This window comes from Heterocephalus glaber, unplaced genomic scaffold (assembly GCF_053883595.1).
Source record: "Heterocephalus glaber isolate CG9 unplaced genomic scaffold, H.glaber_assembly_v1.0 deba00001773, whole genome shotgun sequence".
Lineage (NCBI taxonomy): Eukaryota > Metazoa > Chordata > Mammalia > Rodentia > Bathyergidae > Heterocephalus > Heterocephalus glaber.
Genome location: NW_028258463.1, coordinates 131603 through 150862, shown reverse-complemented (window position 1 = coordinate 150862; position 19260 = coordinate 131603). Strand labels below are relative to the sequence as shown.

The window sequence follows — 19260 nt, the reverse complement described above, 5'->3', positions numbered from 1 at the left end:
AGTGGTTCCGCTACCTGCCTTGCAAGCACAAGCTCCTGAGTTTGATCCCTGGTACCCCACCACCACCACCAAATACCCACGTGTATATATGAATCAAACTCAGGGGTGCTGTCACTGACCTACACTCCCATTTTTAAAAACTTGTGAAAGTCTTACACTGTGCAAACAGGACTGAAACTTATGATCCTCTTGCCTTAACCTCCCAAGTGCTGGGATTACAGGGTGTGCTGGGTTTATACTGACTTTTTGAATCACAGGATACTCCCAAAGGCCTAAGAAATGAAAGAGCTAACTTGTCAAGCACATTTTAAGAACTGAGCCACTTAGCAGTACCAATTAGTTATACTGATATATTATTACTCCTGCATCTGCGTCACACCGGTGATAAAAAGGCCCTTGAAGACACACTTTTTCTGGTACCGGTACATGACCAATGTTAGCTTTGTAGCATACCTACTCCTGTATATAATTCTTACAATCCTGCCCTCACTACTTCTTACCTAGATGACATGGTAGAAAAGCAGATTTAAGTCTTCAGCATTTGGGACATTTTGTACCTATAAAAGTAAGCACTACTTAAAACCTGACCCAGTAGCTGAAAAGCAAAAAGATACCACTCAACAGATAAGAAGGCATGTTAAAAGAAACTTTACCCAAATCATTTGGAGCTGATCCAGAGGATCAAGGCAGCTGGCCTCCAAGCGGGTTGATTTTGACATAGCTCCCTCTAGTGGCCTAATAATTTTCATTTAGATAAGGGAACAGAATACTAAAAAATTACCTTTTAGGATTCCTACAAATTAAAGGTTTTTGTTCAGTGTATGCAATGGAGATGAGTGCATCTTACAGGGGCTCCCAAATTCCCAGTATCTCTTGATATTGACAGTTCTATCAATAGAGTTGACATCTTAACCTGGTGCTTGGCTCTAGATTCAATCTCCGGTGTCAACTTCCACTTTTTTTCTCCTGAGACAAGCCCTTGATACATAGTTCAGGCTGGCCTCGAACACGCAGCGATCCTCCTGCTTCAGCTTCCTGAGTGCTGGGATTACAAGTACATGCCACCCTGCCCCGCCTAGCTTTTATGACATTCACTTCTACATACTGGTGAAGCACCAAATGATTTTTATAATAGGAAAAAAAAAAAAGCTTCTCTTGATCCCTACAACCACCACCACTTTCAGGGTCATCAGGTATAGGTTTTGAAGTTTTCAATGGTAGGAATAAATGAAAGCTGAAGCATACTGTTAACTTCTTGGGTGTCTAAAGCAAGTTGTTTTTGCCAGGAATATTTACCCAATAACCACAATAGAAAACATTTTCCTCATAATCTCTACTTCATGCTTATCTCAGCCCTTTCCATACGATCAGATTGGCTAAAGCTTCTGTTAAATACTAAAATAGTAATAATTACATCAAGAGTATTGTACTATACACTCTAGATGAATGTCCTTCAATAATCGTCATGAATCTACTCTAACAAGATGTGGAAATGTGGGTCATATTTTTTTTTCTTGGTACCGGGGATCGAACTCTGGTCCTTGAGCTTGCGAAGCAGGCGGCAAAACCACCGAGCTAAATCCCGGGCCCAGTGGGTCATATTTTCCAAAAGCTGTTTCAGCCTAAAAAGATGTTTTAGCCTAAAAACATGGGCCAGGGATTTAACTCAGTGGTTCCACCGCCTGCCTCGCAAGCTCAAGAACCCAAGTTTGATCCTCGGTACCAAAAAAAAAAAAAAAAAGATGAAAAACAAATCTCAAAGGATCCAAACTACCAGGTGAGATTATACACAAAATTACCTAAGTGCTAAACCTACATATTCTAGCACAGTTCTACAATCCCTTATCTGAACTCAAGGAGAGACGTGAAGTATGGTAGGTATACTCTATTCTAGTGGTGGTGAACCTATGGCACATGTGCTGCAGTAGGCTCTATCACTAAAAGTTCTACAAGGTTCACCATCACTGCCCTATACTACTGTAACACCCTCAGTGAAGTTTCTGGCAAGTGCATAATGATAACCAAAGTACACCAATCATTTTGGCAGAAAATTGTATAGTCACACTACGGGCAAAGATGAAGATCTCAAAAGAAAAAATTCTGAGGTCTCACTATGCAGTGCATGCTGGCCTTGAACTCAAGGCAACCCTCCTCCTATCTCAGCCTCTGGAGTGCTGGGATTATGGGGGTGCACCACCATGCCCAGCCAAAAAAACCAGTCTATGTAGTTCATGCTGGCCTTGAACTCACTATGCAGGCTAGGATGAACTCAAACTGAGCAATCCAATCACTCAACTTCTTGAGTGCTGGCCTAAGTGTACACCACCACAGTGCAGGCAATTATTCTGATCAGCTTTCACATATTACTGACTCAACTCCTGAATTAGAGATTTTAATTTCAGAATTGTGAATAAAAAGATTGCAAATCTCTTTTCTGCCTTTGCACTCTTCATACTTGTGATGTTAAGCCAAAGGTGGTCAAGTTACAACCGATTTTCAGTCTGAAACTTTTCCTTTTAATACTATTTGTGGTAAATACATTAACTTAGTTTAACTGGAATTGTTACAAACCCCACATACAAAGCAAAAAGGCACACAAGAAATTCACCTTGACCAGAGACCTGAAAATAACACCAGCCTCACTGAACATGTTTCACAGACAAAACTGCGGTTTAGATTCTGGAATTAATCATACTGAACTCAAGCACTAGATGAGTGGATTTAACACTTAAAATTTATTAAAATTATAAAAATTTAGGAAAAAAAACATTTTAAATAAAAGGAATTCATATTCCAAGCAGCATTTTAAAATATTAATTTTTAAAATAAAAATTTAGATCCCAAGCAATTAGGAATCAGAAGTTTCTTACCTTTTTTCTCCAGTGGGATGTAGGCTGCACAGCAAAGTGGGTTATTCAATCTGAGGTTATGAAAAATTACTGCTTCTTAAAGAGACCTAAGTGCTTTCTTGGTTAGAAAATAAACTTATAAGTTCCCTAAAATATTTAAAGGAGACACATAGGGGAAAAATTCAAGGCAGTTTTTGTAGTTCAAAAAGGGTATGATTTCCTTCTAACTGCTAATGCATAGAGGTCCATTTCCTATGACTAAAAATAAGTCTATCCTTTATTGCAGCTTTTAGCTGCCTGATTATCTAACCATAAAATCTATATCCCTCTACCTTTCGTAACTGTAGTTAAGTCCTCTCTGATCTTCAAATTCAAGCCTAAATAGCAAAGAATACTTTTTAATCTTATTTCAATCTGGGGTTTAAACTATTAAAACCTTTTAGTACTCTCATTTAACATAGATTAAATAGACAACTGTACGCAAATGCTATCTCTATTTTGGTCCTGCTTCCAAAACATTTCACATAAATTAAGCCAGGTTTAAGTCTATCTCATTTTCACCTTTCAAAACTGTCTTATGTGACAATTTCTAATATTGCATTTAAAATGTATTCTACACATGAAAAACTGCAAGTATGTCATATATAATTGTTCAAAACAGTTTAAAAGCAATTCCTTCTTGGTCATATTTTGAATTCCTACACAGTAACTAGAAATATTTACCCTTAATCTGTGTCAATCTTTTACAAAGCTAAAACAAAACTCCTGGTTTTGAACTTATGCCCTCTACAGGATAGACTGTATACAGCAGTGTGGCAAACTCATGCCAAGGCAGGCTGTTTTTATCACTGAAAGCTCTAAAAGATTTGCCATCACTGCTCCATATGGTTTGTTAAAATGTGATGGTTAGGTAATCTTACAACTATCATGGAAATCCTTTCTTCCACTATCAAGATGTCTCATTTCCTCTATGTTTTAAATTATGTCAGCAGAATAATCATCTGATTCAGTCTGCACCCAAGGGAAAGGTTAAAGATGTAGCTATTCCTATTGAATACAAAAGAACAGTTTACTGCTCTTATTAGCTGTAAGAAAATAAGAATTTAAAATAAAGCACCTCTTTCCCATCCCAAAAACAAAAAATTTAGCATCCAGGGGCTCTTATCAAAATATATAAAAATTAGTAGACAATATAATCACAGCTGTGATACAGAATACCTAAGTTTGGGGACAGAATAATTTCAGGGTTAGCAAGAGTTTACAAGGCAAAGATTAACCCAAATAAGCAGTTAATCTTCTACCATATTGTTCACATTTCAAAAAGGAAATGTCACTTGTGGTGAGTTCTAATACATCTGTGCTTAAAGTTAACATTTCATACTTAGCAATTTTTGAGAAATCTGAAACTCAAAGGCTATTTCCAAGCCAATGTTAACTTGCATGAACTAATTTTGTACAAGCCTGTAGTCTATAAATGATTACCAAAACAAACAGCATCAGCAAGTTTTTAATCACTTTTTAGCAAAGAGCTTTCAAACTAGATCACCCCCTCAACTGCCATTACATATACAACTGCCTTGTTATCCTCCTATGATTTTCACAATTAACATAAGAGACGGCTAATAGCATTTATTAGACTGCCTTTCAAGAAACTTTTAATACATAAACAAGAGTCAATCTTACGTTGCTTAAAGAATTCATAGTTACAAGTTAAAATTTTACATGAAGAGGAAAAAGGACAACCATGCATAGTTTTTTAAAAAACGTTTATTTTTTCAACGAAAAACGGCAATAGCCAATTGGAAACCTACTCATTCTTCAACTCCAATTTTTTCTTTAAATTTAGAAGTGACTTACTGATTACTATTTTAAACAAACCCCCCCTTAACCCCTTTAAATGTTTACCATCTACTCGTGCTGAATCCTTCCAAGGAGATTGCTCCAGCGTATTATCTCCAGGTCCTCGCTTTGCTCCTTTTACCAAAAAATGCAAAACACAATTCCATCGTGCATCTTAAGGGCTCCAATCGTCAAAAATAGGAAAAAAAAAGCTTTGGAATAGCCAATTAAGTTGAATAAAAAAAATCCACACGAGTGCGGTTTGGTTGGGGCAGGAATCCACTCCTATGTTCCTGGTAATCTGATCCCGCTCCATGAATCCTTGTAATTCATCCTCCCTATCCTATCCACATTATGATTTGAATCCAATGATCCAGCTCCAAGGATTGGGATCCAGTGAGCCCTCTCCAATCCAAACCTTTATAACCAGCAAAACCAAAAAAGAGGAGGCAAAATGTTAGATACTGTAATCAAAAAAGGTTTCTGGGGAATGATGAGTTATGTCTGTCATCCATTTAACAGATGTACATCAATAACTATCAAATTCCCCAAAACAAGTTTCTGAATGGTGTTCAGATAAATTTTAGAAACTTAAATCATCATAGAGACTAACTGGAAGAAGCATTTTATATTTACAGTTCAACTGATAATGCCAACACTTGTTACTGTACAGCGTATTACAGGTTTTGTGGTTACAGTTATGTAGTTGAAAAATTTACTGATAGTTACCCACCTAAGTCTAAACTAAATCTAATGTTCCCATCTGCGATTTAATTTGTAAATTAAAGTGTCTTAAACGTGAGTCAATTATGAGTATTAAAGGGGAAGGTGAGACTTAAAAAAGTACTCCCAACTAGATTATCTACACCAATACATTGGAATTCTATATTTTGCTTTCATTTTGTCTTAAAAAAATGAAATAGCAACGCTCTTTATCAGTCACACAGAGGACATGCAGATTTAGCAGTATTGATATTATACTCTATCTCATTGGAATTAAAGACACCCTGTACCCACATGTACACCAACAGCAGGTCACACATTAACAGCTGTAACTAAGCACTGTGACAAATTAGCCAGTTCTTCCCACATTAGTCCCTATTAAAACAAAAAAGGGGGAAGGGAGCAAAATAGTTACAAAATGGGCAATGTTATTTTGCCACAATTGCAAAGGTTTAAAGAGCAAAGCAATTGTAGCTTAATGATAACTGCAAAAGATGTTTGCAAGTGTTTTAAGGTAGATATATATATTTTTCACTTTCAACCCTTGCCTTTTAGTATAAGGTCAATACTGCCAATTTCATCTGTGACAATAGCACTTGGAGTCATACCATTGCCTCCATTATTGATCTGATCCTCCTCAATCCTCCTTTTGACAATCCTAAAATGATTGAAATGTGCTCCACAATCCTTAATCCAAAGCATTCTTAATCCATCTCTTCAGATATGTCTACAGAAAGACACATGAAAAGCAAGATAAACATAAGAACTTCCCCAGATAAGATAACCACAAACATCCCCAACATCCCAGTTCACACAAACCAGAGCAGAATAGACATTTACATAATATCACAGTCTGAAGAGCATGGAGAGTTAACTAAATTGAAACAATCCTGTCTATGACATCACTTAAAATACAATTTATCAAAGACATGAGGGGAATGTAGATGTTAGAAGCAAGGGGATATTACACAAGAATGCAATTCAACACTTCAGCCCATTCTGAACAAAACAGTTTGAATTAAAAAATGAAAAGATTGTACTGAATAAAGGAAAACTGTATACAACATGGGTTCTACAAAAAGTGTCACCAAACATCTTATGTACGAGAGCGAGATCTGCTATGACGGGGAGAATAGCGTGGTGATCCTCTGCTTCTCCTTGGGGAGTAACTGCGACTCCTGCTGTTGCTTCTGCTACGGCTTCTGCTACGACTACGGCTTCGAGATCGAGATCTTCCATAACTTGGACTTCTGGGCCCATCAACTTTAACCCGGATGTAGGCAGTTTCTCCCTATTGGATAGACAGAACTTTCCATTGAAAGATCTAAGCTTTTCAGCTGTCTTCAGTTATGCTGAATGAATACAAAGTAACTACAATCGGGTATCTGGCAATTTACTTTTGGACACTCTTGCCTGAATCCTTACCTTCAAATTCCACTGTTAAGACCACTGTATCCAATTCTGGCCAAAGAAAAGAATAAGTGTATAACCTACCTCATGAGATCTAAATTTAGTGTTATCCAGTTTTCGAACCGCATAGGTCATATCTTCTTTCCGTACAAACTCCACGACACCAGTGCCATCTCGGTAAACATCAGCATAACATACATCACCTGCTTCACGCATGTGATCCTTTAAATCCTGCCAGCTTCCACTTGGAGGAAGTCCTGAAAAGATTTTTTTTTCCCCTCTTAATATCAATTATCGTAAACTTCACGTTAATTATACACTAGAACAAAAGTCATTTTAAGATTCTTAATTATGACTGTATACAAGTGGATCCAGGTAAACAGCTGGTAAGATTCTGAGACCCAGAGTGCAAATTTATTTGTAAAAGATCTTCATATTCTAGTAGTACAACATGATTTGGGTAATATTTACTTACTAAACGCACCCAAAACCTACAGGCCTAGAACAAAAAACCTGCAACTGTCAAATCCGTCAGGGAAGTAAAAATTTTAAGTCATGTTTGACTCTCAACCCACTTGGACAGTACAAACTCACCAGAGACAACCACTCTGTTTTCAGACCGCCGGGATGGGGGGCCATAGCGGCCTCGGGGGGCTCCACCACCTCCACCCCCGCCGCCGCCTCGGCCTGTACCACGGCCGCTTCGAGGAAACTCCACCCGCAGACGATATCCATCGTAATCGTAGCCGTCGCGACCGTACACCGCGTCTTCCGCGTCTCTGCGTGATCACAGAAACCAAAAGAATGAGAAGGGGAGATCTGCAGTAGCAGCTCACTCGGTCTCGACGCGCTGAGCCCCGCACATGCGCACCCTGGCGCTGAGCCCACATGCGCTGCATAATAGGAGCGGCCCCTCCCCCACCACCCAGCAAAGCGCCGGGCTCAAGACCACTACACAGGCCCTCCTCGCCTCAGTTTCCCGCTCCGGGCCCGCGCGTGGGCTCCGGGACGTCCAGGGCGCCTGTTCCACAGAAACGCCAAATGGGCTCGCCTCCTTCCGGGAGGACACCGCCTCGCCCCAACCTCTCCCAAGAGCCCCTCCTCCCCTATTATGTTAAGGCCTCGGAGCCTTCCCCAACTACCCCAACCTATTTCTCCAAGGCCGCAAGTCCCATGCTGCCTTACCGCGGGTCCTCGAACTCTACGAAGGCGAAGGGCGGTCCCCCGCGGCGATTCTTGAGATCGATGTCGCGGATAGCGCCGTATTTATAAAACACGTCCTCAATGTCCTTGGTTCGGATATCTGGAGGTAAGTTTCCCACGTAGATACGGCAGTCGTTGTTCCCTGCCGGACCACGAATCACACCACCTCCCGACATGGCGGCGACGAAAAGCGCGGACTCGAGAACGGGCCTTCCCACCAAGCCTAGCGCACAGCAGAGCGAACCCGCAGCGGCACCACGTCTCCCGTGGCCTCTCCAAAATGGCGCCTTTATCTGCTCGGCGCACGGATACGGGGGGGGGGAAGAAGCGAAAGGAAGCGCGTGTTCGGGCTCAGTGCGCATGCGCATGCGCTTAACGGATGTTGAAGTGCGTTTACGCACGCACGACGTCACCCTCCGCACGAAGGAGGAAAAAAAAGTCCCTCGTCTTAGCTTTGTGGAGTATTTGGATAGTAAAGTGAACAGCTATTTGGTAAAAATTAAATACAGAACCCTCGTGAAAGGGGCTGTCAATGCCTATGGGATCATCAAAGATAATTTCCCCAAGAATGACCCTTTTCGAAAGCAACTCGGTGGCTTGAAAAGACTTGGTGAAACCTAGCCTAGAGCCCTATCCCGCCATGCTCAGCGCCGTTAACGGCCTTTGGCGGGAAAGGCTCCGGGGGCGGGACAGGCTCCGGGGGCGGAACTAACGGGGAGGAGCCGGGCTGTTGCTCCTGAAACCAGGGCAAGTTCTGCTACTGCTTCAAATCCGGAATCTAAGTTGCAGGTGATTCAGTTGAAAGGCAGGGCATAACTGTAGCTTCCTCCCCAGCCAGAAGGGATGACAACACCGTACTGCCCTCGAGACCACACCTTTGCTTCTCTCCTAATTGACTATCTCTGGACTCAGCGCAAGAAGAATGAATCGCTCCTATTCTTTCAAAGAATGAGAAAGCGGTGTGTGTGCAGAATTCTGAAGTTAACCTTTTCTTTCAAAAGTTACATTTTTTTTTTGGTACTGGGGGTCGAACTCGGGAACTTGCGCCTGCAAGGCAGGCGCAGGAACCACTGAGCTAAATCCCCAGCCCAAAAGCTACTTTTATACGAGAATTTTAGAGTCATTATCGGGCCTCTCAGGTAATAATACAAATGAGCAAACTGGATGTGAAAACCAAAGTCTCTGGAGACCGCGGTTGCTTGCTTGATGGCTTAGGGAAGTAACACCTTCTCTCACTTTTTTCCAGAGATGAAATTTGGATTCTTAGGTGAAATCATGGTTTGGTTTTGTTGGGTGCTTGGCGTCGAATACAGTATGTGGCCTCGTGTGTGAAATCATGGGATATTTATTTATTTATTTATTTATTTTGGTACCCGGGATCGAACTCGAGTCCTTGCGCTTGCAGGACAGGTGGTGGCACCACTGAGCTAAATCCCCGGGTCATCGTGGGAGTTTTAAATGTTGGTGATGACAACGAAGCATAGTGTCGCTTGTAATCCCAGCACTGGAGAGGCAGAGGCGGAAGGATTGCCACAAGTTCGAGGCCAGCCTAGGCTCCATACTGAGTTCAAGGGCAGCGTGAACTACATAGGGAGACCCTGTCTCAAAAGAACCAAATAAATTAATTAAATAGAATAAATAAAAAATATTAGTGATGAATTCAAATTTAAAACACCACCAAACTCTGCAACTATAAATATGCTAAATTAGCCAGGTGTGGTGGCACACACCTGTGGTCCTAGCACTGGGGAGGCTGAGGCAGGAGGATCATCATGAGTTTGAGGCCAACCTAGGCTACATAGTGAGTTCAAGATCAGCCTGAATTACATAAGTGAGACCCTTTCTCAAAAGCCCCAAGTAATAATAATATTATTATAAATATGCTGAACCAGATCTGCACCCAGAATGTAAGGATGATTTTCTCCATGTTATGTATTATCATAATTCCTCTCCCCACAAATGTGAGGGAGCTTATTGAGATACTACAAAACATTAAAACTAGATGAAGAGATAAGGGGCAACGGGAAAATAAGGGTTGCGGGGATAGAAATTAAGTGATGCGTAAATGTCTGCAGTGAGCATCTGATGAATTTCTAGAGATGGATGCAATTTTTTTTTTTGGTACCGAGGATTGAACTTGGAAACTTAGGCTTGGGAGGCAGGCGGCAGAACCACTGAGCTAAATCCCCAGCCCGATGCAAATTTGATTGTGTTCTTCCCAGAAGTCACAGTAGGGAAGGGACTACAACACACCTGTAATCCCAGTACTCTGGGAGTCTGAGCTAGGGAGATTTCAGTGTGAACCTAGCATGACTGTCTCAAAATTTATTTATTATTTATTTATATTTTTATTAGTATCTGTTTGTAGTACATGCTGTTTATCTGTCTTATGGGGAATTGGTACATATACATAATACATTTTAATTTTTTGTGTGTCCCATTTCCCTTTTCTCCTGGCCCCTGTGTCAAAATTCAAAAGGGGGAGCATGGGCCAGGGATTTAGCTCAGTGGCTCTGTTGCCTGCCTCGAAAGCCCAAGGACCCAAGTTCGATCCCCAGTACCACAAAAAAAAAAATTCAAAAGGGGGCTCTAGACGTAGCTCAGTATAAAGGTGTAAAGGTCCTGGGTTCAATCACATGTCTCAAAAAAAATAAAAAGAGGGCCAGGGATTTACCTCAGTGGTTCCAGTGCCTGCCTCACAATCGAAAGGTCCCAAGTTGGATCCCTGGTACCAAAAATAAAAAAATAAAAAGGATAAGTGTATTCAAAATCCAAAGTGGCTGGCTAGGCATGGTGGTGCATGCCTATAACCTCAGCACTCTGGAGGCAGTGGCAGGAAGATTGTGGCAAATTGGAGCCCAGCCTGAACTACATAGTGAGACCCTGTCTCAAAACAAAGCAAAAAAACCAAAAGACCCCCGCAGCAGCCTGAACTACATGGTGAGACCCTGTCTCTAAATGAATAAGTTGTTTGAAATGTATTTTACAAATGTCTCTTAATGACCCCAAGTGCAAATTTGATTTGATTTCTCTCTTTTTTTTTTTTTGATACAGGACCTCACTATGAAATCACGATGAACCTCCTGCCTCCACCTCCTGAGTGCTGAGGCTACAGATGTGCGCTATCATGACCTGCTCTGATCTAACTTTTAGCCATTGATTTAGATTGCTTCAAGCTCTTTAGGTGGTTAGTATTAAGTCAATGCTAACTGAGGTGGTTTAACCTAGGTACTTTTAATTTCAAGCCATTTTTATTCTAGAAAAATAAGAAAACCATAAATTCACTTTGATTTGTTCTTGTCTGCCTAATTTAATGCAATAATTTCCAATTCTGTTCAGTTCAAAGAAATACAAGTTAGAACTTCATATAGAGTGAATAGAATACTCTTGTTTCTCTTTTGGTCTTTTTTTTTTTTTAAACATTCCTTTTATTAAACATTTTTTTCTTTTTCTTTTTCTTTTTTGGTACCAGAGATCAACTCGGGACCTTCCACTTCCAAGGCAGGCTGCAAAACCACTGAGCTAAATCCCTGGCTAAATCCCTAAATCTTGTTTTGTATTTGAATGTAATCAAAGGGTGGGTCCTGGCATTGAGGATGGGATCACTTGTGGCAAGAAGAGTCTAGATCTCTGTTTATCAGGGTCTCCCAGGCATGTTTTAAATTGGATGCTCATCCGATCAAAGAATGGAAAGCTGGGCGTGGTAGTGCACGCCTGCAATCCCAGCGCTCTGGAGGCTGAGGCAGGAGGATCGCTGCGAGTTTGAGTCCAGCCTGGGCTACATAGTGAGTTCAGGGCCAGCCTGAACTACGAAGCTTCAAAAAAAAAAAAAAGAATTGAATATATACCGAGGCTTCATGATGCTATTAGCTTGATGGTTATTACAGTTAAATACAATCTTAATTGGGCTGGGGATTTAGCTCAGTGGTTCTACCGCCTGGTTCAAAAGCACAAGGTCCCAAGTTCTATCCCTGGTACCCCCCCCAAAAAAGTGTGCAACCTTATTGATATCAGTGTCCCCAAGTTGATTAACATATTTCAGTCTACAAGCTTAAAGGAGAGGGGAAACAAAAACAACTAAACTATACTATTTGTGAATCGGAACAAAATGAGTAGGATTATTTTGAAGACTATTCCATTTGGATTATGGGGAGACTTGGTGAAGGATTGCTGCCCCAGAACAGAGTACACATCTCCAAAAGGGAACATTTACACTCCCTGCATTTTGTGTCTGTTCTCTGGACAGTACTTGGTAAGGATTGGCAATTCTCTTCCCATAGGCTAATCTACACACAAACTTCCTCTAAACAATGTATTAGATTGTTAGGTTTCTGCTGACTGAATTACAGTCACTTCGGGTTTTGGTTTCTGAGGTTACAGTCTCATCTTAATTGGAGTTTGAAGCCAAGGGCAGGTTTCTAAACTTCTCAGTTATACATTCACCGGCTTGCTCCCACAACCAGCTAATTTATTACATGTGGACTTTAGGGGGTTCATTTTTAGGAGCCACCTTACTTCCAACACTTGCTGTTTATGAAGTTACTTCCCCTAAAAGGAACTTGTGTGTGTGTGTGTGTGTAGTACTGGGAATTGAACCCAAGGCCTTCACAATGAGCTATATCCACAGTCCATTTTGATTTTTTTTTGGTACCGAGGATTGAACTCAGGACCTTGTGCTTGTGAAGCAGGCAGTGGAACCACTGAGCTAAATCCCCAGCCCTCCATTTTGATTTGTTATTTGAGATAGAATCTTGCCTAGGCTGAGCTCAGCCTTGTGATTCTCCTGCCCTATCCTCCTAGTGCTGAAAGTACAGGTATGCACCACTACACCCTGCTAATTTAAAAAAAATTTTTTTTTTTGAAACAGGGTCTCGGTATTAGCTCAGGCTGGCCTTGAACTCACTATGTAGGCCATGCTGGCCTGGAACTCACAGCAGTCCTCCTGCTTCAGCCTCCTAAGCACTGGGATCACAGGCGTGCGCCATCACACCCATCTAAAAAGAAACTTCTACAAAGCATTCTCTTCAATCAAATATATACTAGTGTTAGCACTATACTTTACTCTGGAAATGATTACACTGGAAAAAAAATGAGAAAGAAATTCAGAATTACTATAAGGGTAGACATCACAAGACCCAGTTTTTCTAGAAATTTGCTATACTCTTGAAACTTTATACCTGTGGTGATAGTTACACAATTTGTTTTATTGTTGTTGTTGTTTTGTTTTATTTTGTTTTTTTGAGACAGGGTTTTGCTCTGTAGTTCTGGCTAGCCTTTAATTTATAGCCTAAGCCGACCTTGAACTTGACATCTTCCTGCCTCGGCCTCCCAAGTGCTCAGATTACAGGCATATGCCACCATGCCTTGCTCATAATTCTGTGAATATACTAAAAAACTATGGAATTGTACCAATAATTATATGGTATGCAAATTATAATTCAGTGACACTTTTAAGAATTGATACAGAGGAAGAGGGAGACTCCCTCACGACACAATCAGCAAAGTCACTCTCCAGTACCATTCCTCAGAGTCACTACTGGAGGTGGGAGTCCAAGAGTCATTTGCACCTAAATGTGGCTCTCCTAACCTGAACATTCCTCTTCAACATTTGTTGTGCCAGTCTTTACTGTCTTCCCTGGAGATAAATCTGTTATTTATACTGTTATATATAAAGACATGCTTTACAGAGATTAGTAATACTTGATTCTACTGTGTACAGGAGTTTTCTTCCAGGAAGAGTTCCCTCCAGGATTCTGTTTCCTTATGCTGCTTGTTTTCATGATATTTTCTGAAAAGGAAGGAAATAGTATACATCTTTTTGTTTCATTTATATGTGTCTCATCTTCCTAGTAAATTACATTAAGGACAGATTTCCTTAACTTCATTTATTACCAGTATATTCTCTGTTAAAATGAATAGTATTGACTATTTCTTTGAGAAAGGTGGGATGGTAGGTGAGCAGAATGTTGTTTCTATGGAAACTTCTTCATGTTGCTGTCAGTGGATAGACACAGTGGGTACAAGGATTAGTTTTCATTGCACTGTATGATAAAAAACAGCCACTTTTAAAGCCCAAATAAGTCACCTAATAATAGAGTCTTGGTAATTGTATTTTGGGACTGGCCTCCCTCATTCTTTTATCTTCTTGAGTTTTAGCTAATTCTTTCCATCTTTATTGTCTCATTATTGATCACAAGAGGATATAATTTTATTAGAAAACAGCTCTTAAAATGATTTATTACAAAAGATACATTTACATGCTTACATGTGCTTCACCAGCTGGTACCTATTCCCCACTATCTCAGTGATTAAGTACTGAGGGCTGGTGGCAATAAACTCTTCCAATGTCCGTCCAGCCCAGAAGTGGAGGTATTGTTCTGCTTCAGTTGGTTGCCTTTTTCTGTTGTCTACAGTAAAAATTGTCAAGCATTGTAAGAGTGCAGGTTCCTGTGACCATGCTTTTTTTTTTTTTTTTTTTCCTGTGACCATTCTTCCACTGAAGTAATGTTGTATACAATAGTCCGTAACAATTTCTATAAATTAATGTCTTAGTTACTTTCTTCATTGCTGAGACATGATATACCCACAATACACCCACAATTTAAAGTCCGGTCACAGTGTGTAAAGATTTCAGCCCATAGTCCATTGACTGTAAGGCAGGATGGCATAGCAGAGGAGAAAAGTACTTTCATGGCAAGGTGGCAGGAAGCAGGGAGATAGACCATTCCAGCCGTACCCTCAGTGACCCACCTCCTCCAACCAGGCTCTACTTACCTACACCCTGGTTAGCTATAAACTCATAGTGGACTAATCCACTGATGATTATCACACCCCCATGATCCAGTCACCTCTCAAAAGCCCTACCTGTGAGCGCATAGGGCTTTGGGGGACATCTAGATATAAACCATAACAATAAATATCTGTTAATGTTTTGAAATCATTCTTTTTCAGGCTGGTGCTGGTCCCCAATGGCCGCAAGACACTACTAGGTGTGCATATCTCTGCAGTCTACAGCCAGATTCACGTCCCATCCTGCTCCATATGGCCCAGGGCTACTCTGCTTCATCAGTTCTCTCCAAATTAATGGCTGCTTTTCTTAGAATCCAAACTCCAAGGAAGGAAAAATTTTTCCCTTGGATCTAAGTATCCATTTCTTGTCTTGGAAATGACTGAGTGTAAATGTTTGCCTTTAGAGGCTTTTCCTCTCTTTTCTATAGAAGTATAGCCTCTTCCTCTGCCCACAACAGAACAGTTTCATCAGTTCACACTGGGCCAACATGGATATATTTTTTGAAGTTTTCATTGTTAACAATTAATACAATATTGAACACTAGCAGTAGTTAATTATCATAGTCAGAGTGGAACTTTGCTGGCAAAACATGATTCCAGTTTCAGTTTCTCTAGTTAGCGGTGAAACCAAGTTTCAATATCTTCCATGTGGTGTTGTGGCTTGTGTCTAGATGTTCCCCCAAAGTCTCATGTAGTCACAGGGCTTTTTCAGAAGTGACTGAGTCTAGAGTGTGTGACACTGGGATTAAGGATATGTGATTACTCAATCAGTCCATTGATTAGTTTGGCATTGCCCTAATCCCAGTAGTCTGGATAAGATAAAAGGGGCAGAAAGGTGCTTTGGTCCCTTGTTCCTTTGCTACCTTTGGTCACCATGAACTGTTGTCCCTCTGTCAGGTGCCACCCTGCCTTGGAGCCAGCCAATTATGGACTGAATCCTCTACAAACTGAGGTAAAGAAACCTTTCCCCTTTTAATTTTGAGTGCTGGGTATTTTGTCTCAGCAACGAGAAAAGTAACTAAGACAGAAATTGGGTACCAGAGGAGTGGGTCATTGCTGTGATATTACCTGGCCATGTGGCTCAAGAGCCTTTGGAACAGGCTTGTGGGAAGAGCTAGGAAAGGTTCAGAGATGCTGGCTGAAAAAGTAGAGCTGGAATGCCTTAGGCTGTACTGTATGGGAGAATCTAGTCAGAGCTCAGAAAACCAGAAGGTTGATAGAAATCTTGCCAGTAAAGACCAGGCCCAGGAGGTTTCTAATGGGAAAAAGGACTGCATTGGTTGCTGGACTCAACAATGTGTGTTATGCCTTGGCAGAAAGTTTGTCTGCATTTTGCTCCTGTCCAGAGACTGTGCCTGAGACTGAGACTAGGGGCAGTAGACTAATTAACCTGGCAGAAGAAATTTCACGGCAGTCTAATGTTGAGGCAGTGGCATGGCTAGTGTTGCGGGATTTTAGCCAGATAGTGGTTGAGAATCAAGACCAAAGACCCCAGCAGAATGATTTAAAATGTTTTGCGTTTGACCAGAAAAGAAGCTCCGGTAAATTTTCGGCCTGCAAAGATAGAACAGAGGAGATCTTGATGGCTGAGAAAGAACAGGAGAAAAGAAAAAATGGCCTGAGGGCATCATGAGAAGCAGCAGGGACTCCACCCTTTGCACCCTCAAAATTGCAAAAGTGAAAGACTGCTTTGAGAAGAGAGCCTCAGAGCACCGTGTTCCATAATGGCAACAGCCTGGGAAATTTGTTCTTCAGGGAGATGGTTCATAGGCACTGGACCCCAACAGCCAAGAGAGAAGGAAGCCTGGTGATTACTCCAGCTGGCAACAGACTTTGGCATTATCCACATGGTGTTGGTTTTAGGTGGACGTAGAATGGAAGAGTTGTGGGGTCAGGAAGGCTTCTACCCAGATTTCAGAAGAAGGCCTGGGAGGCCAGGGAGTCACCGTGCCCCTGAGAGGGCAGTGTGTGAAGCTGTGAGTATGAAGCCGAAGCTGCAGTGGAGACCCCAGAAGTTTGGAGAAGCCAGAAATGTGGATCGTTTGAGAAATACTGAAAGGAAGGAGCAGAGCCAGCTGCAGAGAGAAGCCATGGAAGCTACAACCATGGGGAGTGCCATAGAGGCGGAGCCACCCAAGCCCTTTGGTGTTTACAATTTTCCACAGTTTGCCAGGGATGCTAGAAGTGGAGCGATGGGGTTTCATGTTTGCCCTGCTGGATTTTGGATTTGCTTTGGTCCCATTCCTTTGTATCCCCATTTTGGAATGGAAATGTCTATATTGTGCCATTAAATGTTGGAAGTGTAGGGCCGGGGATTTAGCTCAGTGGCACTGCGCCTGCCTCCCAAGCGCAAGGTCCTGAGTTCAATCCCCGGTACCAAAAAAAAAAATGTTGGAAGTGTTTAACTTTCTTTTCATTTGTACGAGGGCTTGCAGCTAAGAGTCTGCCTTAAATCTGAGAGGAGACTTTGGACTTGGAATTTTCAGCAGTCCTGAAAATGTTAGGACTTTGGCAACTCCTAGAGCTGGACTCAATGCCTTTTACATAAAGGGATATGCATGAGTCTTTGGGGGCCCAGAGGTGGAATGTTATGGTTTGTGCCTAGATGTCCACTCAAAGCTTTTTCAGAGATGGCTGAATCTAGAGTGTGTGACACTGGGATTAAGGGTATGTGATTACTAAATCAGTCCACTGATTGGTTTGACACTGCCCTAATTCTGGTAGTCTGGATAAGATAAAAGGCGTAGAAAGACGATATTAAGGTCCCATGTTGCTTTGCTGCCTTTGGTCCACCATGAACTATTACCCCTCTGCCATGTGCCACCCTGCCTTGGAGCCAACCAATTATGGACTGAATCCTCTACAAACTGTAAGCTAAATAAACCTTTCCCTTTTTAACTTTGGTGTTGGGTATTTTGTCTCAGCAATGAGATAATAACTAAGGCAAGTGGTCTTATAGATCTCAGTTTCTGATACTGTTCAGCAACAACTTACAAGAATATACACATTCTCAATTGGGAGCAGTGGCTCACTTATGTTTCTCGATGAACAACAGAATCTTAAAATTCTCTAGTTGCCCTTAAGAAAATATATTTCTGTAGCTATTAATATAAGAATTGGTGTTCAGCTGTTTGAATGCCAAAGATATGCCCCTAGCAGATTCATTGTCTTCTCTGCAGATCTTCAGTCATTTTTGTGTAAATAGCCATGAATATGTGTTTGGGGATGGTAAAAAATAATAGAAGTTCTCACCAATCATGATTTGCACAATACTAAGTTATCAAGGAGCTTTCCAAGAATCACACCACTACAGATGCTGTTATCAGCTAGCTTTTAGGCAAGGGGGCAATAATACCCTAAAAGTCTCAGTGGTTTGGCCAGGGATTTAGCTCAGTGGTTTCGCTGCCTCCTGTGCAAGCACAAGGACCCGAGTTCGATCTCCGGTACCAAAAAAAAAAAAAAAAAAATTGGCCTTTGAACAAAAAGTTTGGGATTTAAGTTCCTTAAACCATTTCCTAGCCATGTGATCTTGCACAATTTCCTTAGCTGCTTAAGTCTCTGTTTCTTCATCTATAAAATGGGCATGGTGGGAATAAAAAGAATGGGAATAATAATAGCACTTTTAGGACTGTTGTGAAGATTAAATGAAATAACACACAGAAATAAACCAGTCATACAGTGTCCTGCACATGGAGATTCTTAATAATTAGCAGTAGTTTTTATTCAGGCTCTGAAAACCTATGCCCTTGGTTTTCAGAGTTTTTATTTTTTAAAATAGGTTCTCACTTTGTAGTTCAGGGTGGCCTTGAACTCACTATGTAGATCAGGCTGACCTCAAACTTGGGTAATTCTCCTTCCTCAGCCTCCTTAGTGCTGGCATTACCAAGGATGCACCATCATGCCCGGCACAACTTCCCTTTGGTCTACCACAGTATCCTACAAATGTTTCTAACCATTTATACCACAAATAAAACATTTTTTAGTGCAAACACCCTCATATATATAATTTTTATACATTCTATACATGAGCTTCTACATTATTACATTGTGATTATAATAAGCCAGTTAAAAATTGTATTTTCTCATTTACCATATGGGTGCATATGCCTAATTTTTATTTTGTTTTGTTTCTTTTTTTTTTTTTGAGACAGGATGAAGAACTAAAATAAAAAATGTGCTTGGTACTAGAACTAATGGGGTCCCCAATACCAAAAAAAAAATAAAACTAATGGGGAACTATTGTTTGCTTATTATAAACCTTAAATCATCATTCTACTTTTTAAAATATGAGATGTAAACTATATTTCAAAGCATGGAGCACTTTGATAGACATTTTGAAATATCAGTATTTCAAATTAAAGCCGCAAATTCAATGCATTAAGTACATTAATATGTTTAATTTTTGCTTGCTTTGTTTTTTTTGTTTGGTTTTATTTTTTATTTTTTG

At 40.8% G+C, this 19260-nt stretch overlaps 2 protein-coding genes across 9 annotated transcripts; one reads left to right on the top strand and one right to left on the bottom strand.

The window, feature by feature from the left end:
- Window positions 1–4598: 4598 nt before the first annotated feature.
- On the bottom strand, window positions 4599–8200 carry Srsf1 (serine and arginine rich splicing factor 1). 4 transcript variants are annotated; one of them, XR_015447817.1, is made up of 5 exons: window positions 8007–8200; window positions 7416–7600; window positions 6906–7078; window positions 6020–6702; window positions 4599–5106 (listed from the first exon to the last, which is right to left on the bottom strand). XR_015447817.1 is itself a non-coding variant. In XM_004875612.3 (4 exons), the coding sequence occupies exons 1-4, from the start codon at window positions 8198–8200 to the stop codon at window positions 6508–6510; spliced, it is 747 nt and encodes a 248-aa protein (XP_004875669.2). In that variant the 3' UTR covers window positions 4599–6507. The 4 variants fall into 4 exon arrangements, 2 of the variants coding, with proteins under 2 accessions (XP_004875669.2, XP_087058645.1); XR_015447818.1 differs by having other exon boundaries at window positions 6020–6138; XM_004875612.3 differs by having other exon boundaries at window positions 4599–6702.
- On the top strand, window positions 8199–17711 carry LOC110344817 (uncharacterized). Of its 5 annotated transcripts, XR_002387666.2 has the most exons (5): window positions 8340–8983; window positions 11079–11211; window positions 14976–15013; window positions 15711–15765; window positions 16342–17711. XR_002387666.2 is itself a non-coding variant. In XM_087202520.1 (4 exons), the coding sequence occupies exons 1-4, from the start codon at window positions 8199–8201 to the stop codon at window positions 15746–15748; spliced, it is 519 nt and encodes a 172-aa protein (XP_087058646.1). In that variant the 3' UTR covers window positions 15749–15765. The 5 variants fall into 5 exon arrangements, 1 of the variants encoding a protein (XP_087058646.1); XM_087202520.1 differs by lacking the exons at window positions 11079–11211; window positions 16342–17711 and having other exon boundaries at window positions 8199–8516; window positions 8859–8983; XR_002387665.2 differs by having other exon boundaries at window positions 8340–8516; window positions 8859–8983; window positions 11079–15765.
- The last annotated feature ends 1549 nt before the right edge of the window (window positions 17712–19260 follow it).